Source organism: Cyprinodon variegatus, unplaced genomic scaffold (assembly GCF_000732505.1).
Source record: "Cyprinodon variegatus isolate N-32 unplaced genomic scaffold, C_variegatus-1.0 Scaffold416, whole genome shotgun sequence".
Classification (NCBI taxonomy): Eukaryota; Metazoa; Chordata; class Actinopteri; order Cyprinodontiformes; family Cyprinodontidae; genus Cyprinodon; species Cyprinodon variegatus.
The window spans coordinates 682,648-706,887 of NW_015150869.1; the positions used below are offsets into that span (position 1 = coordinate 682,648).

Consider the following 24,240-nt stretch of genomic DNA (forward strand, 5'->3'; position numbering starts at 1 on the left):
TAAAAAAAAAAGATAAAAACAAAGCAGTTTACAAGGCATTTGGACCAACATTATCCACCGAAGGAAAAAATATGTAACACTGGTGAAGGCTCTAGAAAGCGGCTGGTATAGGGCAACTAATCTTGCAGATCATATGACGGCCACATCATAAAGCGCTGCAGTTGATTTAGTGAATGTTAGTATTATTAATTCAACAATAAGAGAAAAAAAATTATGTGACAAAAAAAAATGCATCAATGGGAGATCACCAAAAGCAAAAAAAAATCCACAAATACCTGTCTAACATTTCCGACTGAAACCCAGTTTAAAATATGGGGGTTGGCTTTGATTAAGTCAGATAAACCTATAAAATAAATATTGTCCTTTTTAATAGGTCTGTTTGAGATTTTCTTTTTTTCTTATTTTATACTTCTAACATTTGAAGTATAAAGAAAAATCAGACCAAGTTTAAGTCTCTCCACATATCCCCTCAGAACAACAGAATTGTGTGTAATATTTAAAAAAGCAATAATCAAATGTACATTCTTGTTTTTTCTCAGCTTTTCCACACATAGAGGGAAAATAAAACACTGCATGTTTCATTTCTTTAAGAAAACCTTAAACCAAAGGGTTAATCTGCCTCAGTTTGTTTACATTTCAACGTGCACTTCATAAAGTTGTGTTGACATGACGACCTGGCAACCTAGTGGGTCGCATGATGTTGACGTTTTTGTCGACATTTAAACGCGTAAAGCGCAGAAATATTGCAAATAGATAAGCAGCAGGACTCTTATGTTGACTTTTAAATAAGATTCAACAAAAATAACGGATGTTAGTTATACAATTCTGCATTATATGCTTTTTATTCCTTATTCTGATGTGAGTTGTTTTGCTCAAAGAAATGAAATACAGGTTTCCTTGCAGTGGTGCTTGTTCTACATGCTACAGCTCTATAGCAGCTCCATGGCCGCAGAGGAAGCATAGAAACATGGACCTCATCTCCAAACCCAGGAGCAAATCAGTGGTGTGGACATACTTCGGTCTAAAGGCGGATGAGAATGGACAGCCTTTGAACAGCGGGGAGGCCATCTGCCGTCTGTGCCGGAAAATAGTTCTGGCTAAAGGAGGAAACACCACCAACCTGAGGAGCCATCTAAAGAGGCGCCATCAGGCGGATTTCTGTGAGCTCACTTCCTTCGCGACGGCTGTTGCAGGTACTCTTCCATCCCATGCTTTCCTTCTGACCTAATCTACAAAATTACACCATGCATCGAGATTTAGTTGCAGTGCTAAAAAATCTGCACTCACACTTTCACACATCCTCCTCTCTACATCAGCTGCAGTTTGTTGACATTAAGTTTCAAGAAAGAAGTTTTTATTCGATTATTAACAACGTTTGTATCACTATTTAAACAAAGTCTAACCTGGAATGATTAAACTTCAATTTGATTGTTAAAAACAAAATAAACATTAAAGTAAAGTAAGCTATTTGTGAAACTTTTAACTTAACTTTAAAACTTTAAAAACATATTTATTTATTTATTTTTGTATCTACGGAAGAGGAGTAGGGCCACTGAAAAAATGAAAACAGTTAACTGATTTTTACATTTTATTTCTATCTTTATTATGTATTATCTCTTTCAGTTTAATATGGGAAAAAGTCAGAATTCTGACTTTTTTTCCCTAGAATTCTGACCTTTTTCTCAGAACTCTTTACTTTTTTTTCTCAGAATTCTGAGATTAAAGTTCTGCCTTTTTTCCTCAGAATTCACACTTTAATCTCAGAATTCCCACCTTAATCTCAGAGTTCTGACTTTTTTTCTCAGAACTCAGACTTTAATCTCAAAATTCTGACTTTTTTCCTAAAAAATCTGACTTTTTTTCTCAGAATTCTGACTTTTTTTTTCTTAGAATCCTGATTTTTCCTCTCAGAATTCTGACTTTAATCTCGGTCTTCTGACTTTTCTCTCAGAATTCTGACCCTTTTCTCAGAATTCTGACTTTTTTTTCACAGAATTTTGAATTTTTTTTTCAGAATTCTGACTTTTTTTCTCAGAATTCTGAATTGTTTTTCATACTAAACTGAAGTAAAATCTAAAAATCTGTTAACTTATTTTATTTTAGGTGGCCCCATTCCTCTTCCGTAGGTATCAGACCATGTTGTATGAGGTCTTGTTTAAAAACTAAATCCTCTAGACAACTACTACACAAGCAGGTAATTATACCCTAATATCAGGTTATTAAAAAACATAGTTAATATTTAATTTTTGACAATGGTACGATAAGAGTCCCTACTGAATGCAAATACAGATCAAACTGCTGAGTTGTTTATTTTGTTTATTAAGGGCGAAACTATGAATCGGATTAATTGTAATTAATCGATTATTGAAATAATCATAAGCTAATTTAGTAATCGATTAATCATTAATTAGAGTATAGAGACTCTAATAAAACATGCCTGGAGCTGACAGAGCAACCCACTAAGAGCAGTAATTATATTTAAAAAAATGTAAACATTTGTTATGTAAGATAAAAGTATTTTTTGTCTGTCAATATGCTCTGTCACGATCTGCTCTGATAGCTGGCCTTAATTGCTCATTTCACCCACCTGCCTAGTTCCTAGATCATCTCTGATCTCATCCACCTATAGGTTCTGCTTTATATTCAGTCCAGCCCAGCTATCAAGACCAGATTCTTGTTTGATTTCTCTCTGTCAGTTTCGTTGGTTAGATTTATTTCCTAGGTTCATGTTCCAGTGAAGAGTTCTCAAGCCAGTGTCTTCAGGCGAGTTATTCCTTAACCAGTAGTGAGAGCATTTCAGCGTTTCCCTAGAGGTTCTGATTTCCTGATTCCGTTCCCTCTCACCCACTGGCCCTGCCTGCCCCTGCCTGATCTGTTCACCTGAATCACAGTTGGACTCCTGTTGGATTCTGCCTGTGTGTGTGTTTCTGTCTGAGCTGGATGCTCGACGCATGGGACTCTGAACCTGCTTCATGCTGTAATGGATTAATGGAACCCAGATCTGTCCATTCCTGAGTGGATCGGAACCCCTGACCTGACTGCAAACTCCTGGATTCCAGTACTACTCCAGTCTGATCTTAATCCCTGTCCTGGACCAGAGTCCAGCCTGCTCACTGGGGTTGCTGCTGTGCCACCTTGAATACTGGCTCCATCTGTCCCCTTTTATGACACTATCCAGAAATCCTCAAGTGAAAAAGTTTGAATTTCATCTGGTTTATTTTGGCAAAACATCTTCTTTAAGGGACCGTTTGGTTATCTGATTAATGGATTAATTGAAAAAATAACTGACAGATTAATTGATTTGCAAAATAATCGTTAGTTGCAGCCCTAATTTTATTTTAGAAAGTGCATACTGCATTAATATCAGCTGGCTGGCTCAAGTGAGTCCTGCAAACAGGAAGCCTGGGTTCGTATCCCAGCTGGGGGGAATGAGCTGCCAGTGTGGATTCTTAGGCAAGACTCTTCACGCTGATGCCTGCTTTGGGAAGTGGTGGCCTAATGGTTAGGACATAGAGCTTGCACATCTGAGTTCAAGCCCCACTCTGGGTTCCTGAGCAAGACCCTTAACCCCCACACTGCTCCCCAACGGGCTCTGTTGGTAAATCCACATGACCCTTGTGGTCAAAATGTGACTGCTCTCCACCTGGGTTTTCAGAAGTATCGATACACAGAAGCTACTAATTTGGCAAAGTCATACTGAATTCAAGTGTTAAAGTTTTAATTTTAGATTTCTACATTATTTGTACATTAAAGGAATAAAATTACAAATGACCTTAAAATACTGTCAAATTGTGTAACATTTGGGTTATTCATTTCACATTTATTTGACTCATGTAACTAAAATCTGTGATACTGTTAAAAGAATTTTCCTGTTGAGACTGAAAAAGGTTAATGTGTATTATTACACATTAACAAATGTGTATTTGGGCTTTTTGATTATTTGGCATTTTTACTCCCATTATTTTGAAAAGGCTTTCAAGTATCTAATGTTTTCCTGGGCATTGTCGAGTTTGACATTCTAGAACCGGGACAACCGTGCTCTCTACTGCTGAAAAGTTTTAGAGAACTGGATAGTTTAGAAAAGAACAGTAGCGCTGAATGTATTCCTACTGACCCTAATCCACTACAGTTCAGGCTAGGGCTGCAACTAACGACTATTTTGCAAATCGATTAATCTGTTGAATATTTTTTCAGTTTATAATCGGATAGCCAAAGGGTCCTTAAAGACTTTATGCAAAATTAAACCAGATGGAGCTAAAACTTTTCCACTTAAGAAGTTCAGAATAGAGCATAGTAAAGGTAGAAAAAGTTTTTTTTTTCCTTAATCTTCAATCTTTGCAAAATTACTACACTAATTGGGTCTCTTTATAAGCTAAAGGAATATTTTACAGTTTCTATACAGGAGTTAACGATAAAGCGATTACTAAATTAGATAATGATTATTGCAATAATTGATTAATCCGATTAATTGTTTTAGCCCTAGTTCAGATACAACAATTTACTCTTGAACTTTATGTCCAGCTGTGTAAATGAAACACAATCCTATGCATCATTTCTTTGGTTGCTGTAGCCTGATGATTTTCCCGACTAGACTCAATTCCCTTTTATTCCTATAACTTCCTTGTTTATGGAGATTTTTTAATTTAGTCTCCAAAAGCGTGATATTTAGTGCTATTCCTAGAATCAAATACGTTCTTATTTCATTTCTTAAATCTGCTGTCATTGTCACAGACAGACTAGTTCTAACTTAACTGAGATAATTACCAAGAGGAAGATTCAAGTTTAAAATGAATGCAGCTTTATTTAGAATAAAAACATTTAAATTGAACCTCACGTAATCTAAAATAATCAGATTGGAAAGGGATTATTCAGAATTTGCTGGAGATTCAGAACTGCTATCTAAGGAGTCCTCCTCAAAAACAATTTATCCTTTAAATAAGTTTCAAATTTTGATATTTTAATTTCTTGATGAAGCTTATTTACAGACAAAGAAGGTTTTTCATCTTTGATGCAAATATTTTTTATATATTCCGTACAGTTTTGCCTTAAATACTTGTCGGAGTTGGTTTCTATTTTATCAGACGTTATGTTGTAGAGTCTGTATGTTTTAATTAACGATTAATCAATCACTGAATTAATAGACGATTATTTCAGGAATCAGTTCATCTCATTGTTTAATCCTGATTTAATCCATACACATTATGTTCTATCCTCATGATGCCATCTGGATTGTTGTTTTTTTAAGTGCACCAGTGTCTCCTGCACCAAATAGCACCTTTGGAGCTCATAGTTTAGCTGGGATGGTGTGCTTAGGCTTGCAAGCTTCATCCTTTTTTATATGCATTCGTCTTTAACTACATTTAACTTTTGGTTTTATTTGTAAAATATCAGTTTCTTTCTCCTTAAATAGTCTTGCAGCCTATGCTTTCTTTCTGATAGCTACTCCATTGGGAGTGGATAGCTAAGTGCTTAGAAAGAGCAGGGTGTTTTTGTTCTGGGAAGGCTGCAAGGTAGCCAAAGCTGGGTCTGTGAGTCTGACCTTTAACCCCAGATTGCTCCACATGCACCACCTAATGTGGCAGCCTCTGCTCTGACAAAGGGAGAGGCTTTATGCTTCCAATCACCCTGCATATGATTGTGACATAGTCAGCCAACTGGAAACTGCACCCAATAATGATCTACATAAAGTACCATTTTATTTTAGATGTTTCCTTAAAACATACCAACAGGTTTTCCTTCTGTGTTCCTAAAATGTTCTAAATGAACCTATCAGAACCTTGCAGAGACCATGAAATTAACTCCGCTTTGGTAAAAGCATGATAATCTTAGCCATTATTCTGGCAGTTTGCTAATAAGATTGATTTGGTAATTAGAACCGGCACTCTACATGTCGGTTCATGTGTTTTTTTTAAAGTATTTTGCATCAATTGATAGATGGATCCATTCTGTGTTTTAATGTAATTATCAGTGCAGAGAAATTTGACTCGTTGACGACTATAAAACAAGCTTTTTCTGGTCCCCTTAATGCAGGTTTAAGTGATAATTTTGTTTGATAACCGGGTAAGGTCTTACGAATGGCAATATAAGGCTGGATGATCTATTATTTCTCATACAAATGTTTGTCATAGGAATTAGCACATCAAATGTATAATGTTTCCATTTCTTATTAGATGGTTACTCCTTAATTTGTAACTCAATGCAATATGAAATTACTTTTTTTACTTCCCTCAATGTGCAGAGATACATAAATTGATCCAGTAAAAACTATTTTAACAAAATGTATAAGAAATAGTTACCTTGACAGCCACAGTAGACATTGAACCTATAATTAAAGTATTATTCCCTTTAGTGTCTCCTTGTTGTCTTGCCAATGAAGGGGCTTCCTTATTACACCTAGCTGGCCTGATAGATGTCTTTACCTAAACAAGTGATCCTTATCAATCTCTTAATTATCTTGGCTAAAATTATCTTGCATAAATTTAATTTCTAAAAAAAAAAAAGCCAGACTTTAATGTTTATATAATTGAACTTAAGCAACATTTTCATAGAATTCAAACCTCCTCTCACCAAAACTGCACAAAAAACAATCTAAATCTGTTCCCATCTAAAAATTCTGGACAATTTAATGTTGTAGAAGATATGTTTATTTGTAAAAACATATGTATGCATGCACACGTGTATATATATACACATATGTATATATGAAAATCCTCAACACATGTTTGTCAGTTTTTGTCTTTCTTCCTGACTGTAATTTTGTATTGTGACATACCCCCTGGCATATTTGTTTATTTATTTGTATATTTTATTGTTGACTTTAAGTGAAATAAAAAAAAGATGTGGGCTGTTTTATTTTTTTTTTGTTTTTTTCTAAATGTCAGGTGACATGTTAATAAATTAAATGGGAAGCAGTGGGGGGGGGGTTATCTGAACTATGGCGGACTTTCTTTAATAACATTTCTTTAATAATAAAATGCTGTTAAAATTCGGAGTTAATCTTTATATATATTTATATGTTTTAATTTGTTTTGCAGTGAAATTGCACAACTGCAGCGAGCATTATCTGGCAACCTGTGTGCACTGATTGTGCTCTCATTGGTCGGCTGATGGTGACGTAAACGTGTAGAAATAGACTCGATAGAACCTGCACTGCTAATTGCGATTCTTGTTTTCCTTTACTTAAGAGTTTAGGAAATGTTCGGACCATATTAGAATCGATATACAAATTATCAGGTAATTTACATAGCCCAGATTATCACCCTTATCAGAAAGACGGTTGTTTTGGCAGATTAAAATCACAGAGCAGCTCTATTTTATCCAACTCTGGGCTGAAGCTCTAAGGACAGCTAGCTTTTCTCTGCAGAGAAGGGGGCCGCAAAAATAATAATAAAAAAAGAAAAACATGGATCTCGTCATCAAGCCGAGAGCAAAGTCATTCGTGTGGCTTTACTTTGGCTTCAAGGCGGGCGAAAATGGCCGACCTTTGAATCCCGACGAGGTCGTTTGCCGTTTATGCCGAAAGATAGTGTGCGCGAAGGGAAACACCACGAACCTGAGGAGTCATCTGAGGCGACGACATCCAGCGGAGTTTAATGAGAGCATCGGTTCAGCTTCACTCGGACCCTCCTCAGAGCCCCAAGGTAATACAACGCTAAACCCAGTGTGTTTATCGACATCCAGCAACCTTCTGTAGTATCAGCTAGTGTTACCCTTAGCTTCATGTGCAGCATTGATGCAGAGTCCCTGTCCTGTGGTGCTAAATGGCCCTCAAGCTCCTGCAGATGTCAGGCTGCCAACCTGTCATTAAATGCCGCTGCTTTTTGTGATGATCAAGAAAGCAATCTGTCAAAATAAGGCTTCAAATACCTAATTAACATTGCTGCATATAAAATATAGTTGCACAGATGCCATGTTTTGGCCCCTGTACCGATACCGATACTTGGCTGTGCAGTATCGGCCCATACCGATACCACCTGTTTGAAATTAATGTGTGTGTGAATTTATGAAAAACTGCATACTAGTTGGATGTAAAATAAATGCCATCATGGCTTTTTTTTAAGCTGCTGCCTACCTTTGTGAAGCAGGGAAAAAAAAGAATCCAGTAGAACTTTTTATTGCCTACCTGGAATGGGTGCAGGGTTTCCGCGGGTCATTAAAAATTATTAAAATTTATTATTATTATTTTAAATTAAGGCCTTAATTGGCATTAAAATTCATTAATGTGATTATCATGGCATTTAAAATGCTTCATTAAAAAAAAAATTATAAAAACTATTTTGGCAGATATATTATATTGCGATATATTTGCGCGGAACTGCTTCCGGTTGATCATAAAGTCGTCAATTGGAAAAGAAGCTTGAGGCGGAAAAAAGGCTAGTGAATGGAAAAATGCTGGTAGACGAGGAATTCAGGTCATGGCTGCAGCCTGTCAACAGTAAAGATGAGGAAGGATTTCACAGCATATATATATATATATATATATATATATATACACACTTATTGATGGCATTAAAATTATTTCTAAGAGCATTAAAAGAGCATTAAATAAGAGTCACTCATTCTTGTATAAACCCTGTGGGTGACAATAGCTGAATAAACTTTTGTCTCTCAAAATGGTCCCCGTGCCCTATTTGTTGGTACTCGCCGACACCGATACCGCCATTTTAGTGCAGGATCGGGGCCCCGCACGATACTGGTATCAATATATAATCATTAGTTCTACATAAACAATCTATAGAACCATAGGAATTAGAAAAATCCATTACATATTAGTCTGAGGAGCTGATTTGGGTATGAAGGACTGATGCTGGAGATTCTGCTTTATTACTTGCTGAACACCGCTTAACACTTGCCGACATCCAGACATATGATTAATGACTTATGATTTTCCCCTGTACCCTTCCCCACTAACACTGTGCAGCCAAAGATTGGAAGTCCCAGAGATGGTTAGAAAAACTATGATGGTAAGGCCTCCGGATGGATGAGATCCATTATGTCAAGTCTCTGGATGTTGCTGGGTTGTCATGGTTGACGCGCCTCTTCAACTGCACTGTACTGGGCTGTAGAGATGGACTGACGCATAGACCGGCTGATAGACCAATATTAAAAATTTTTTCTTGTATCGATATCTTCCGATTTGTGCATTCCTATAGAGAGAGTTGATGGTCCCTCCGTATGCAACCTTTGATTTGTTTCCTTTTTTTTTAAATTCAGACTTGTGTAACATTTTTCATTTTTAGAACGTAAACATAGGAATAAAAAGCAACATCGGCCCAAAAATACCGGCAGCATGTATTGGGGATCGGTTACACTAATGTCAAAATAAAACTTGAATCGGTCGATCTCTACTGGGGTGCTTTGCGGCTAAGTGTGAACAAGGGTGACAACTAACGATCATTTTTGCAAATTGACGTTGACTATTCTATCGATTACTCGATTAATTATCAGATAGCAACAGCAGTTCTTTAAAGCAGAATTTTTATAAAATTAAAGCAGGTGAAACTAAACCTTTTCCACTTGAGGAGGAGCATGTTGACAGACGAAAACTATTTTTTATGTTAAATGCATAATGTTTATATATTTTTTTTTACCATTTTGGTATAATTGCTGTTTTAAGCGGGTTGCTCTGTAAGCTAATGACATGTTTTAGAGCTTCTACACTCCAGTCAGCGATTATTTCAATAATCGATTAATCACGATTAATCAAGTTAATTGTTTCAGCTGTAGTGTGATGACCATCCAAGTTTGTGGTTCTCGGCCAGAGAAAGAGCTGTCTTTATAATGGACTCATTAGCTGAAACTTTGATCCAATCTTGCATGGGAATTGCCTGGAATTTTAATGAATAGCCTGGAACAATCCTCGAATAATTTAATGTCGGATTACTAAAGACCAAAATCAGCCTGACTTCATGAGCTAACCCTGAGTTCAGTTTTAGCAGTACTTCCTGCAGGTTGTTTTGCTCTTAGAACTGGGATCTGGGAATATTGTGTTACCAGAGTGCAGCCCGTTCTGTTGGCAAGTTAGAGAATCACTAGTTTGGTTTATTGTTGTGTTGCGTATCTTGTGTTGTTATGGGCGGTTCTTGTACTACAAACTAAATTTCTTATGAATGTAAGCGCTGCGACAGAAGCAGTCATTGAGTGGTTCCTTAATATTAATATTTTTACCTTCACACTTTTAGTTTAATGCTGAAAAAAGCAGCAGGTGTTGCACTTTTAGCTTCAGTCGTATTGAGACAGGCTCAGCGTTTTAGTGGTGCACTGATTGCAGTTTTCAGCCCCATAACCGATCTTTAAAAAGCCTGATATGCTGATTCTGATTCTGACCACTACCATTTATACACCATATCTGGGGGCTGCAGGGCCACAATCGACTCTTTGGTTCTGCGGCTCACTTAATGTATGAAAAAAATGAATTCATGCCATTTATTTCTGCTTTTTTCACACCCTTACTGACTGCTGATATTTTTAATGTGCCATCTCTAATTATCGTGCAGATGATTTGAAAATAGATCACGTTAAGTATGGAAAACCACCTCTTTTTCTCATATTTTAAGAGCTGTCAGCTTTAGTTTTTACTGCAAAAACATTGTTCTGACAGATTAAAACTAAACTTATTCGGAAGTAGAAAGTCTTTAACCCCCTCCCCCAACTTTATCTTCACTTAATTTTTGCATAACCAAACTGTTAAATCTAAAGAATCTGTAAAAGTCAGCACATCAACCCTGGTGTGGAAACATATTATCTCCTGCTGATCAAGGTCGAAAAAAGGCTGGAAATCGACTAATCTGCATTACTGCTGATGGGTTATTAAAGATAAGATGAAATGAAGCAAGGTCAGGATGACATAAGTAGAAGTGTCAGGCATGGAGGGCGTCCAGCTTGAAGGTAGAAGCGCTGCACTAAGCTGGATTTTCAAAAGGATCGAAAACAACAGAATGGATTTAACTGGCCGGTTGGAGTCAGGGGTTGCTCTGACATCAGATGCTAGTATGGATTTTTTTTCCTATACCAGAGTAAAGTCATGGTGGGATTTAATGGTGTATTGACCTAGATGGCGTCTCTAATCTGATTTCTGTGATTTTTTAAACTGTGTCTGGATGCTGTCTTCCAAACAGACCAGCAGTCTTTTATGTCTGCCGATGCCAGCCTGATGAACTCAGCAATGTGAAATCCTTTGTTTTTAGTTTTTGTTGTTGTTTAATGTCTTGTTTTTATGTGACATGGGGTCTTTTTCAAAAAGCAGGTTTACTGAAAGCTTCAAGTTGTCTAAACCTGAAATCATGGAAAATTTTTCTGGTCCACAAAGTGAGTTTCCTCAACCTCTGTTTCATTCGCCGTAGTAACATTCTCCCCAGAGCTAACCCGGTGGGTAGCAGGTATTCTTTAGTAAAGAAGAGTGTCCTCCGTCTTCGCTTTCCTTACAGCCAATCACGCCGTTTTATTTCCCGATTTGGTCAGAAGATTTTGGTCGGAGTTCCTTAGACACATTAGGTCTTAAAAACAAACATTGCATGTCCATTTAATGAGGATCTTATTAAAGAATGATCGGCACTTTTTCGCAGAGAATTATGTATTTGTAAGGAGAGGATTCTCCAACTCAATTGACAGGATATAAGATTTACGGTAGTTGTTTGGTTTAGTTATTTTGAGAAACATGCTGATAATTTTATTTAGTTATTTTTACATTTTATTTAGTTAAATGTACACTATGTTTACACTACATAAAGAAAATTTCGCAAATATATTTTCAGATTACACATAAATAGATTAAGTAATTCCATGGGGGGAAAAGGAATTAATTTATGGTTAGGATTAGGGCTGCAACAACGAATCGATAAAATCGATAAAAATCGACTTTTAAAAGCGTTGGCAACGAATTTCATCATCGATTAGTTCTGTCGCGCGATTAATGGGTCATCCGCCACCGTCGTCATCACATCCAATTGATTGAAACAGGGGAGTGAAACAGGCCAGCGTGGTCCATGTTTACTTCTGTAAACATGGACCAAGGTGGCCTGTGACGTCATTGCGTCCTCTACTGTGCATGTGGGACACTTGCGTTGTATGACTACAGTTCACACAGGAGATCACATACAAGTTGCATATATTTTGAAATATGAACGGCAACGCAAAAAAATCGGATTTCACAAAAAAATCTGAATTAAGCATCAAGGCCTGAAGTTTGAACATAGCCTTATACTGCTGATTAAATGTAAGCACCATCAGATTTCAAACTGAACAGTTCAGGACATCATAGTGATCTGCAAACCAAAAAGAAGAATGTAGATGTCTCTCATAAGCATAGGTCAATGAATTAATGATGGACGTGACTGTGTCTAGATGGGTTTAACAAAGTTTTGTTGGAAATAACAAAATCTTCATTAGCTGCTGTCTGTTCTCCAGGCTTGGACCTCAATCATGAAGAGCTCAATGAAGATGTACCACTCACCCAGACCCCTTCCAACTGCAACTACGTCCCAGACGCGGTGGTGCCGCCGGGCGAGCCGTGGCTCCACGGCGGCCCCTCACGGGCCGTGTTGTCCTTGCCCGCCTGTCTCTCGCTCAGTACGGATGGTTCATCCACTGGCGAAGAACAGGCCACCATAAAGGTGTACGCCAAGTGTCAGCTTCAGCAGGGGGTCCTGTTCGGGCCCTTTTTGGGAGAGGTGTGCAAGGGACAATTGCCTAGCAACCTCCAATATGCCTGGGCTGTAAGTTGGCAGACCCCCCCATCATGGTTTTTATCTTGAGTATTTTCTAAAGTGCAGAATATACATTCTTTAGTAATTGTGGTTTTCTATCATAATAAAATATATATTTCTAACATATTCCATAAACCATGCTAAAAGTTCCCTGCTTAATTTTTTTAAAATCTAGATCAGGGAAGATTCTGCTTTCACCTACGTTGATGCATCAGATGAGAACAAATCGAACTGGATGAGGTGAGTTACTAACGTCACATCCATGTTAATCCTGAAGGATCTGAGCCTTCCTGCTAATGTGATTCACTGGAGATCTTTACTCTTGTGTTTCAGATATGTAACATACACCAGCAGCGAGGACGAACACAACTTGATGGTCTTCCAGTTCTACCGTCACATCTACTACAAGGTTGCCCGGCCCATCTGTGAGGGGGAAGAGCTCAAAGTCTGGATGGGGAAGGATTACGCCTCGCTTTTGGGTTTGGGGATGAGTGAGTTCTGCTCTACCGGGTTAATTCAATTTATTTATATAGCGGCAGTTCACAACATATGCCATCTCAAGGCACTTTATAGACAGTTCAGTCAGGATATATAGTCAGATTAGTTAAAAGTTTTCTATCTAATGAAAATCAGCTTGTTGCATCGAGTCATTGACGCGACAGCAACCCCCACACCAAGCATGCATGTAATGACAGTGGAGAGGAAAACTTCCTCATAAAAAGGAACCTCCAGTGTGTGAGCGACCTTCTGCCGAGGCCAATTGGGGAGATAGTAGGATATAGTAGACATGCAAAAGGAACATAGAAGCACTGATCAATAAATATGTTCTATATTTGAAAAGGAAACAGTAAACTAGGTCCATAGTGGACTCTGTCTAGGAAAGAAACAGCTAAGCAGACAAACTCTGAGGCAGTTTTCTTGTCAAAAGGTTTGAAAGAGACCACATACAGTTAACCAGACTAAAAGCTGAGCCCATAGCTATGTCTAGGAGAGGAACAGAACTAAGCACTGAAAAACCGACCCAACTCCATTAGCTATAAATAAAGGTGTTGATGGCAGTAGCACAGCAGATATTTCTCTCTAGGATGGTGTCACAGCCAAACAGGAACAGTACAGGTGATGCTACTATCATAAGAAAAAAGAAGAGAAGATAAATGAATGGGTTAAACAAAAATAATGTAGAATTGGAGGATAGAGATAGGATGAAGAAGAATCATTAAAGCACTCCCTATGTCTTTCAGCAGTCTAAGGCTATAGCAGCATAAACACAGAGTGGCTTGTGTTAACCTGGGCCACTCAAATAGTGTGTTTAGACCAAGCACATTCTGGGCATCAAAGCATCTAATTTACACGCAAAGCCAATAGCTGACTGCATTAATTAGCCTTGAGAGGTCCTGCAGAGCACCCGAGCATCGTCCTGCAGAGGTGAAATAAATATCTGAGGAAGCCCCATCTTTCATTAGAAGCTATTAGTGCTGCAAGCCAACACCCTAACGGGAGCCTCCATTCTTCTTCATCCCTACTTAAGGCGTGATATGTAGAGCTTCCCCAACTGGTATGGTGTTGGACAGTTCAGTAGATATTAGCTGCTTATAGCCTGGTGCTCAATCTTTTAGATAGGAATATTTCAAAGGGTGTACATCTTGGTGTATAACACCTTTGAGGCTGAAATATGCTCAGGCATTGGGTTGCCGCGACGGTGTGTTTGCACCATGCATGAGCTCATTGAAGCGGGGAACCCTTTTATAGTTGACACGGATGAAGGTGCAGTACTCGCAAAAACCACAGAGGGGCAGTGATCAACATAACCAGCGGAATGGCAGAAGTAAAGTTTGTCGTTGACACTTCACTTCCAAAATGGCTGAGCGCAGTATTGTATAATTAATGGTTATTCAAGAATAATAAGTGTGTTACACAGAAATATATAGTGGAATAAAACGGTGGGTTTACCTGATGCACACAGAGAGATTTGACGATGGTTAAACCCCATATGGACCTTTCTTTTTTTTTTTTTTACTTTTTTTTTTTTAGAACATATATATTTATAAAAGTTGTTCCACCAAGTAAAAGCTGATAATAAATTAAAAATTAAAGGTATCAACATTTTATGTTAACCTAAGCATTAATAAACTGTTTTAGTTGAGTGATCATATATCACTCAACTCTGTATCAGCAGTGCTGTCCGTCTCCCTGCCAACTCACAGATCAGCCTCTCTGATTGGTTGATGTGGCACGTTCAGCAACAGAAAAGTAAATTTTTTCGAACTCCGCCATGTGCTGCTTGTGAAATTTGAGCGCCACTCGACGCGCCACATTAAACAATCAGAGAAGCTGGTAGGGAGACAGACGCAGAGCTGCTGATGCAGAGCGCTATGATCAGTCCTCTGAAACCTACCTGAAAAAAGCTAACATCTACTTCCAGCCGCCACAATCAGCAGGAAAATCGACCACGAGTCGACCAGGTCTGAGGCGACTGCTGCTGAATTCCCAGTGACAGCGCACAGCTGGTGTACGGGGGTTTCATGCAGGTCCGACAGCAAAATAATACTTGAAGACAGGATCTTTATATATTGATGAACTGACTGCGCAGATGATGTTTTAAGATGGATTTGTTCACTTAAAAATATATTAAAACCACTTAAAACAGCAAATATAGAAAAGCATCTCTTTGCCACTGAACAGGAGCAGCAGAATCATCAGACACATCTGGACACACTTAACTGGACGTCTGACCTTAATGTGTACAAGCAAAAAATGAAGTAGAGAGTGCTTTTTTGATGCTGAAAGCACATGCGCTGTGAATGTAGCATTACACTTTGATTGTTTGAATTAACCTATGAAATATAATATTGTACCTAAAAATGATCTAATTTCCACTTTTAGTCAAGCTCACATTTATTCGCATAATCAGGACAAAAGTAGTGTTGTAACAAAGTCAGAAAGTTGGCTGCATTCCACCTCAAAATGCAGGAAATAGCATTTCAGAGAGTACTTTTCAAAATATTCCATGCAAGGATACCCCCGAGCCCCCCTACGCCACACAAAGCCTAAAGATGTGATACACCAAGGTGTATACCCCATGAAATATTTCTTGCTAAAAGACTGCCACCAATACCTAACATACCGTAACACAGCAATACTTTTCAGTAGGTATAAATGTCATCAGTTTTTTTTTTTTTATCTGACTTTTGATCGTCGCTAGCTGTAAAGTGAAATGAGCATAAAATGAACACTGGAAGTTTACAATTGTGATCATTAGATTAAATGTTTTAAATAGAATTGATGGGAAAAAAGAAATCCTCTGTTGTAGATAACTGAGGATCCCCCTGCACGGTGGTTCAAGTTGCTAATTTTCAGCACCTTTAAAGCTTCTCTGTTGACACTTGATGCTTTTGGTGTGTACAGGTGACAATGCAAAATGTGAGATTGGGGAGAAGGAAACAGTCCTGCGCCTCCTGCAGGACATCCAGCTGGTCACCCTCCCAGAGCCCAGCAGCACGTCGCTTTGGTCTGACAGCAGCCAATCCCAGAGCCCCATGCCCGTCATCAGTGAGGTGACCACCGTGTCAAACCCAGAAGCGGCTAATGAAGCAGGCTCAGTACCTGGCTCTGCCTTCCCTCCCGTTGTTCAGAGCCCGTTTATGTACACCAGCTCCACTGTGACTGAAAAATACGACTTCCTGCCAGGAAGCGAGAAGCTGTTGAGCAACCCGAACGCTCACCAGCACAGCGCCTGGCTGTTTTTTGGCTTGGAGCCAGACCCCACCGGTCGGCCTCTGGATCGAAACATGGCGGTGTGCAAGCTGTGCATGGAGCGTGTGAGCTGTGGGGGAGGAGCAGCAGATCTGCAGAACCACCTGACACTCAAGCATCACCTCAAACCTCGAGACATCACCAAGGATCGCGTTCTGGCAACAGGTAACAAGAAAAAACAATGTTTAGACATCTCTGTCAGTTATGACAAACCTTTTCATGAAGGTACAATAGTTAATCTTTATTGTATTTTTAAAAACATCGGAGGAAAAAATAGACAAAAGCCAATCACCTTTGTCATTTGGTGGCATATTTTCTCTTTCTTCATCAATGTCATGAATGATCCCCTCCTCTTTGGTGTAATCCTTAAATGTAATGGTCAAGTTATGGGGCTGAACATATTTATTTAGGAAAGGAGGATTTCAAACAGCAAGTTGAAATCAACAATGACGGAATAAATCAAGAGTGACACAGAGACATTGTCACTTGCATTAGTGGATGCTACTAGGAGGGGAGTGCTTACATGCTATCACCTCCAGATTCATCAGTATTACCAACAATGGCACCGATACAGGATGGACGCAGGACTGATGCAGAAACTACACTAATTTAGTCCAAATGATTTCATTGGAACCTGAAGAGCCTTTTCTTATTGAGCTGCTGACATTATGCTACAATGTTTTTAATGGCATTTAAAGCCGTCTTAGCTTAATAAGTATATATTAAGGTTGGGTAAAAAAATCGATTTAATCGATTTTGAATTGATTCCTTTACATTTTTTGCAAAATCGATGTCTAGGGAATGAGATCAATTCGTTTTATAGTGACGCGTGTGACGTTCACATTCAAATGAATGCACTCAAGATGACTTCAAGCCAGACAGCTGCAAATATAGCCAATAGGTTGACTGAAGACATTAACAAATGGAAGCTGACCAGCAAACACCCTGTAGTTGTTACAGACAGCGCTGCAAATATGAAGATAATGCAGCTCATGCATGTCTACTGTGTCCCCGCTGTGTCACGTCTGCCTGCTCGAGTGAGGCTTCCCTTTTTTACTTTTCACAAACAAGTTTGCACTTTTGAGACAGTTTTGTTCACATCTCAAGTTTAAACTGTCCGATTTACAAGTTTGCCCTTTGTGTTTAATATTACAGGGAAAAAGTAAAATACATGAGTATTTTGAAATACAATTGATCCACTTTCATTATTGTAAAAACAGATCAAATCGAAATTAATCGATTTACCACTGTAAGAATCAAAATCGAATCGATTCAGGACTTTGGCGAAAATACCCAGCCCTATATATTATATATAATGTGTGAGAGAAAGAACTGAAAAAAGTTATCTCCTATTTCGTGTTTTTTTTCTCGTATTTTGTTCAGACAATAACTATGTTTATTATGTTTATATAACACTATACTAGTGTTAGGGGAGTGGTGGCCTAGTGGTTAGGGCATAGAGCTTGGAATCCTGAGGTTCTGAGTTCAAGTCCCACTCCCATAGACTACGACTCTAGGTTTCTGAGCAAGAGACTTAATCCCCGATTGCTCCAAGGGTGCCGCACAGTGGCAGCCAACCGCTACCCAAAGGGGATGGGTTAAATTAGTTAATTTCTCCATTGTGAGTTCAATAAAGTTCAATTTATTTATTTTATTATATGTGTTTCACTGTGTAGCAGACTCCACAGGGGCTTTTTTTAGGGCAGGGGGTGGGCAATTCCAGTTCGTAGGAGCTGGTATCCTGCAGCTCATATGTGTCCTTGGTCCAAGAGACCTGAATCAAGTAATTAGATGATTAACAGGACACTGGAGAAACTAACTGCACACTGAGGAGGTGATTCAGGTGTGTTGGACCAAGGATGAAGCTAAAAGTTGCCGGATAGCATCCCTCAGAAACTGGAGTTGCCCAGCCTTGTTCTCGGGTCGCCTGTTTTTAGCTTCATCCACCTTTCATTACACAAAGCTTCCTTAACACCTCTGAAAGGAAAAAATCCCCACTGCATGATGCTGCCACCATAGTGCCAAACTGTTGGCTTCATATTTCCATGAATCCCATTGGATATCATGAGCATTTTCTGTATAACTGCAAGGAAATCGTTCTTGCTCTCATCTTTACCCATAAATCTTCTTCTCTATGTTTTATGTTTTCCTTGCATGGCTAGCGAACTTCTGACAGCCCATTTCTCTGTGAAATGATTTATGTTCTTATTCTAATTGTGTGTAACATGTTTCCTTTGTGTCTTTGTTGTCAGGTCAGCGTATTGTTCCTGTGATGCCTCCCACCAGCCTTCACAGCAGCCCCCCCACAGCAACATCTGCTAAAGTGATTAATGCCATCGCCAGCTTCATCATCAGGGATCTCCAGTCCCCTACTCTGGTGGAAGGGAAGGGCTTCAAACAGCTGCTGCACACGCTCTTGCCTTCCTACAAGGAGTCGCTCACATCCCAGCACCTGCTGCACCTCCTGAGAGACCACCACATCAAAGCCAAGATCAGCCTCATCCAGCAGCTGAAGAGAAGAACCTCGAGTTTGGACATGGAGGAGATAAGCGACTACACTGCTCCCATCGAAGTTGAGCCCAGGAGGCCAGGGCGGCCCCCGAACCACCTGAGGGTGGTTTCTAACTTTGTCACTTTGAGCGTGGATGTTTGGCTCCACAGCTGGCAGGGCAGCCACCAGCATTACCTCACCATGTGGGCGCATTACATCGATGATGACTTCAACCCCCACAACCTGGCTCTGGCAACCGAGAGACTGGAGAAGGGTGGAGCTAACGAGCTGAGCCTCCAGATGGTGGAGATGCAGGTGAGGGCCATGGCGCAAGAGTGGGGGGTCAACCAGCAGAACCTGGTTCTACTGGGAATGGAGGGCAAACACAGGATAAAGCTGCCTCCCATAAAGACGGAGAAAGGCCTGGAGGCTCCAGGCAGTGCCCCCCATCCAAACTCAACCACCTTCCTTGAGAAGGATGACTCCGCTTCCCCCGAGGAGCCGCAGGCCTCCTCTGAGCATTTTAGCGAGGGTCTTCCATCCGTCCCATGTTTTTTCAGCGCCGTGCAGGGCTGCATCGAGGAGGTGATGCTACACCCCGGCATCCTCAAAACCTTGGGCCAGTTCCAGGACCTTCTGTCCACCCTGCTGCTGCCTCCCTCTGGGAAGAGAGGCTTCTACCACCATCACGCCCGGAAGCTGCTGCTAAGCCTGTCCAAAGCAGAGCAGGAACGGGTGAAGCTGTGGGCTCACTGCCAGCCCAGCTGGAACGAACTCTATCCTTTATTGAACTCGCTTATCAAACACAAAAGCCTAATCTGTGATATTATAAAAGATGTTAATCAAGAAAACATTGCCAGGGAGGAGACGGCTTCAGAGTCATTAGACAGCTGCCATGCTAACTCCACCTCCAACACGCCATCAGTGGGCCTTCCTATACCGCGCCTGGAGTGGAAGTTGGTGGAGGAGCTCTGCTTGGTCCTCAAACCTCTGGACGTGGCGTGTAGGACTTTAGCCAAAGAGGCCTTCCCACGCCTGTCCCTCGTTAAACCCATCCTCACAGGCTTGCTCTCCAGACACCTCGTACCCCGGCCGAGCGACTCCTCGTCCATCCTGAAGGAGGTGAAGAGGATGATGAGGCGGAGCTTGGCGAGTTGCTACGACAGCCCGACGGTGAACAGGCTTCTGTGTGTGGCGTGCTCCCTCGACCCCCAGTTTCATGGGCTGGGCTTCATGGACGACAAGGTACGCTTTCATTTAAACAATAAATGTTTGTTTTTCCTTCACTTTTCTAGCCTGTCCAGCCAGACTGATACGTCGAATATACGGCGAAGAGCTGTTAGAACAAATATGAGGCAAAGATTCCAAGCGACATGCTGTGTTTGTGTAATGTCATTGGTCGCGAATAAAATATATCAAGCTGTCAAAGAAACTCCATTTCTCAGTGAATGATTTCTGTCAGTTTTGCCTAAAAAAATCTGAGGATATAAGGAGCACTAGCTGTTTTGTTCTTTATTTTTGGACGACGTAGCTTCATTGCGGTCACCAGCTTGTTGTCATGCTAGCACAAAAGCACTGCGATTGACGCATCATAAAGTCCCGCCTCCCGCACTGTGATTGGTTCGTTCAGATCTGGCCGGAGTCTACAGTCTGTTTGGCCACTTTCATTTATCTGCTTCAATTCGACTCCCTGGAAAAACCTGCTTCCAGCAATGAACTCTTATTTCTTAGCATTTATAAAAAGCTAAAAAAAACCTTTTAGTGTTTGGTATTATGATTAAATTACCTGAAGCTTTTCATTAGCTCAAACCCATAATCATCACAGTAACTGGAAGGCAATCTTCAAGTTATCATATGAAAGTTTCATGTTTTAAACTAAAAACTCCAGTAAATGAACTTTTTATTTATTTTTTGTCATTTTTTAGCCTTTTACTCAAAGTGAAGCCGAGTTTCGTAGGATTTATATGAGGTTGATTCTTCAGGTGAAGTCAAAAGATAGTCTTCGGAAAATCCAACGCATATTTAGACATATTTTGATTTGTTCTAATTCATCCCAATGTGTAGAAACATTAAATGACAGTGGCTATGAAATATGTTCTATATATTACATATATTACATATATATTACATATAGATATATATAGTGAAGAAAATGACTTTTGTGAAAATTATGCTTAGAATGTAATTTAAAAGCTCAATATACAGCCGTGGATGTTTTTACAGTAATGGATATTTGAAAATGGCAGCAGCATGGTAGATCTGCAAAATGACTGCAGAATGCTATTTAACCGACTAAGATAGAAACTGAACAAACTCAGCATGAATGAGGTTGTTGCGAATAGTGGTGGTTATGAAGTCTTACCGCTGCTGGGAGGAAGGATCTGTAACTTCTACATATTATATGAATATACATAAAATACCCCAAATAAAATAGTATTTTTCATGTACATTCAAAGGGAATATGAAGTGTTTGGGAACGGCGACCAATAAAGTTGCTCTTCCTTTGGCATTTTCTTGTTTCCCTTCCTTCCATTCAGGTAACGCTGCTATCCTGACATTAGCTCTTCTGTCTACTGTGGTGGAAAGACTGATCCATTGAGGGAAAGGTTTCCTTTTTATAGAAATAAAAATATTAATCTATCATTCAAGCTCAATATTTTTCATTAAGATAAAGAATTTCTGTTACTTTCAAATCAAATTTAATTTCATTCTTATAAGGAACTGAGAGGCCAGCACTTGGTCACGGGACCAACTTCATACAGCAAAAACACTCGATACAAAAAACATATTTTATATAATATAAATGGTAATTTATCCCTTTCTAAATTTTTTTGTATAGTAACTGCAGCCTGATGAAACACGACAACCTTGTTTTTCTTATTTCATCCTGGAATCCTGATGTATTAATAGCTGGAGAATCTGTTCAGAAAATTACCTTTTGAAAATTGGTTCAATGAAATTGATTTAGAAAGAGCATAAAATCACTGCTGTAGTATTTAACCAAACCTATTAATGTTCTATCTACATAAAAGAAACCATGAAATACTGCAGAGGGAGGAACTTTTGGATCCTGGATCAATGGGTTGACGGTTTGCTCTGGCTTTAGACCTCAGATCTTCCAGTAACGTCTGAGCTCAGTTTGGATTTGTTTTCATTAACATGCGAAGGATGCTGACCTGTTATCTCCTCATCCTGTAGGAGCAGGTGGCCACATTCGATTGGCTGAAGAAGGAGGCTGTGAGGATTGCCAAGGAGGACAGGAAGAGCGGTAAAGCCAATCAAATGAAGAGAAGCTCCTCTCCCGTGTCCCCAGAGTCAGACAGCGAAATCCTCCGGCGGAGCAAACGCCTGAAGGAGTGCCCCCCGATTAACTTCAGAGACCTCATAGTGGAGGATGAGTTTAGTGACGCCGGAGAGAACGATGATGGCGACCCGTCGGACCCTGCTTGTCATGCTGGGCTCTCTGGCATGGAATTTCTGCTGGGAGACCTGTTCTGCTCCACTCCCAGGAGCAGGCAGAGCTCCGTGGAGGAGTCTGTCGACATGGAGATGTCTGTCTTCAGAGCTGACAGAGGGGCTTCGCTGGGAGTGGAGCCCCTGCAGTGGTGGAGGACCAAGGCGGGCCAGTTTCCGCTGCTGGCCGCTGTGGCGCGCGTTTACATGGCTGCTCCGGCCGTGGCGGGGAATGCGGCGCAGGACTTTGTGCAGGAAGGACCCGAAACTACCAACAGGAAGAGGTCGGCCATTCCGCCAGACAGTTTGGACGCCATCCTGTTTCTACACCACAATCGCATCTCCACCGCTGACGGTGGGCAAGAGTGAAGGAAGGGACGGCGGCAGGAAGAAACATGACAAAGACTTTTCTGGTGACAGGAATTGAATCATCACACCTAACCTCATCGGTTAATTGCAAGCGATTTAATCCAATACACAAAGCCTTTCAACATCATTTAAAACATAAAACGAGCAGCAATGAAGGAAGACTAAATAAATTATACCTTCATCAGACAATGCACAACATTTTTCAGTTTTTATCTTTCATTTTAGTTTTACATTTTTTTTGCCTTTTTCTCTGCAGACAACAAAGAACAGAAATGTCCACCAAGCTGTGTTTTATAAAAAAAATCCTAACTACTGATTTCCACTGAACTTTATGCTAATTACCCTGTAGTCCCTTGTGCCTTATCTAGTTCCTTTAGCCACACTGTAGAAGCAGATCTAACCAAATCGTACTTCTCCTGCCTGTTTTTATACTTACAGCTCATTGAATGGAGTTAGGCTTACTGAAGGGGATGTGATCTGCTGTATGACTTTGCTTTTTTATTTCTCGATTTGTCAATCAGTAATTGATTAACTAAAAAGCAGATGATGTTGATTATGTGAAAACTGTTCATGCTGGAATAACCAGAGGAGAAATAAAAGCAAACAAAAATGTGCTGTCATGGTCAAATTAAGGACACTACAAATGATTTTTTTTTGTACTAATAAGCAAAATATCAACCATAGACTTTATAGGAGGACTTTATACTGTCTGTGGTCTGTATTCTGCATCCCTGAATGTTTTCTTTCACCTTTTTATAATCAAATACAGAGAAAAAAAAAGGTTTTTGTCTTTGAGTGATGTAGCAATCCTGTCCTATACCTTTTTTCCAATAAAACATATTTAACCCATTGAACACTGTGTGTTTTAACCATATGGAAAAGAAGTTCTCCTAACACACTGCTCTAATACTAATGTGTTTATTTCACTGGCCATTGAGAAGCTTCTCGTGTTGGAAATTTACCAAATGTCCTTCTAACTTCTGTCACCTCATTTTTTTGACTAGAGAAAATAAAATACACTAGAGAAGATGTAGTAAATTTTTCTACAAATCCTGTTTCAGTATTTTAGAGGTACCACCCAGCTGAATGTTTGGCCATGTATATGTGATATAAGTTTATAAAAAAAAAAAAGGGGGGAGAGAGTCATTCTCTGATTGAAAGGATAATAGTACTTTTCTATTAAAGCTACAGTGTGTAACTTTTAGCGACATCTAGCGGTCAGACTGCAGACTGCAGCAACATGAACATCTCCCCCCCACCGCTTCTCCCCCCCAACAGTACGGCGAGCGTTACGGGACAAAATGTCTTCCTCGACGTCCGCATCACCTACCTTCTCAAGTGATGAGGTTTGTTTACATAGATAATTTTACAGATAGTATTTCATTAGTCTGTGTAGGGTATAGAGTTCATGTAGACTTAAGATAATAAATATACCCGTTATTTTTTCTACATCGTGACATTTTGGCGATC

At 39.7% G+C, this 24,240-nt stretch overlaps 1 protein-coding gene across 2 annotated transcripts; it reads left to right on the top strand.

Moving 5' to 3' along the window:
• Positions 1–775: 775 nt before the first annotated feature.
• On the top strand, positions 776–23,638 carry LOC107093257. Of its 2 annotated transcripts, none has more exons than XM_015388213.1 (7): positions 776–1,193; positions 12,406–12,713; positions 12,880–12,944; positions 13,038–13,195; positions 16,110–16,622; positions 18,710–20,193; positions 22,147–23,638. In XM_015388213.1, the coding sequence occupies exons 1-7, from the start codon at positions 881–883 to the stop codon at positions 22,768–22,770; spliced, it is 3,465 nt and encodes a 1,154-aa protein (XP_015243699.1). In that variant the 5' UTR covers positions 776–880; the 3' UTR covers positions 22,771–23,638. The 2 variants fall into 2 exon arrangements, with proteins under 2 accessions (XP_015243699.1, XP_015243700.1); XM_015388214.1 differs by lacking the exon at positions 776–1,193 and adding an exon at positions 7,139–7,640.
• The last annotated feature ends 602 nt before the right edge of the window (positions 23,639–24,240 follow it).

What these genes read in the sequence shown, in the direction of transcription:
- LOC107093257 (XM_015388213.1), top strand. Translation starts at nt 881, where the DNA reads ATGAAATACAGGTTTCCTTGCAGTGGTGCTTGTTCTACATGCTACAGC. An exon ending in AACAAATCGAACTGGATGAG is followed by an intron (nt 12,945 to 13,037) that starts GTGAGTTACTAA and finishes CTTGTGTTTCAG; the next exon opens with ATATGTAACATACACCAGCA. An exon ending in GCTTTTGGGTTTGGGGATGA is followed by an intron (nt 13,196 to 16,109) that starts GTGAGTTCTGCT and finishes TGGTGTGTACAG; the next exon opens with GTGACAATGCAAAATGTGAG.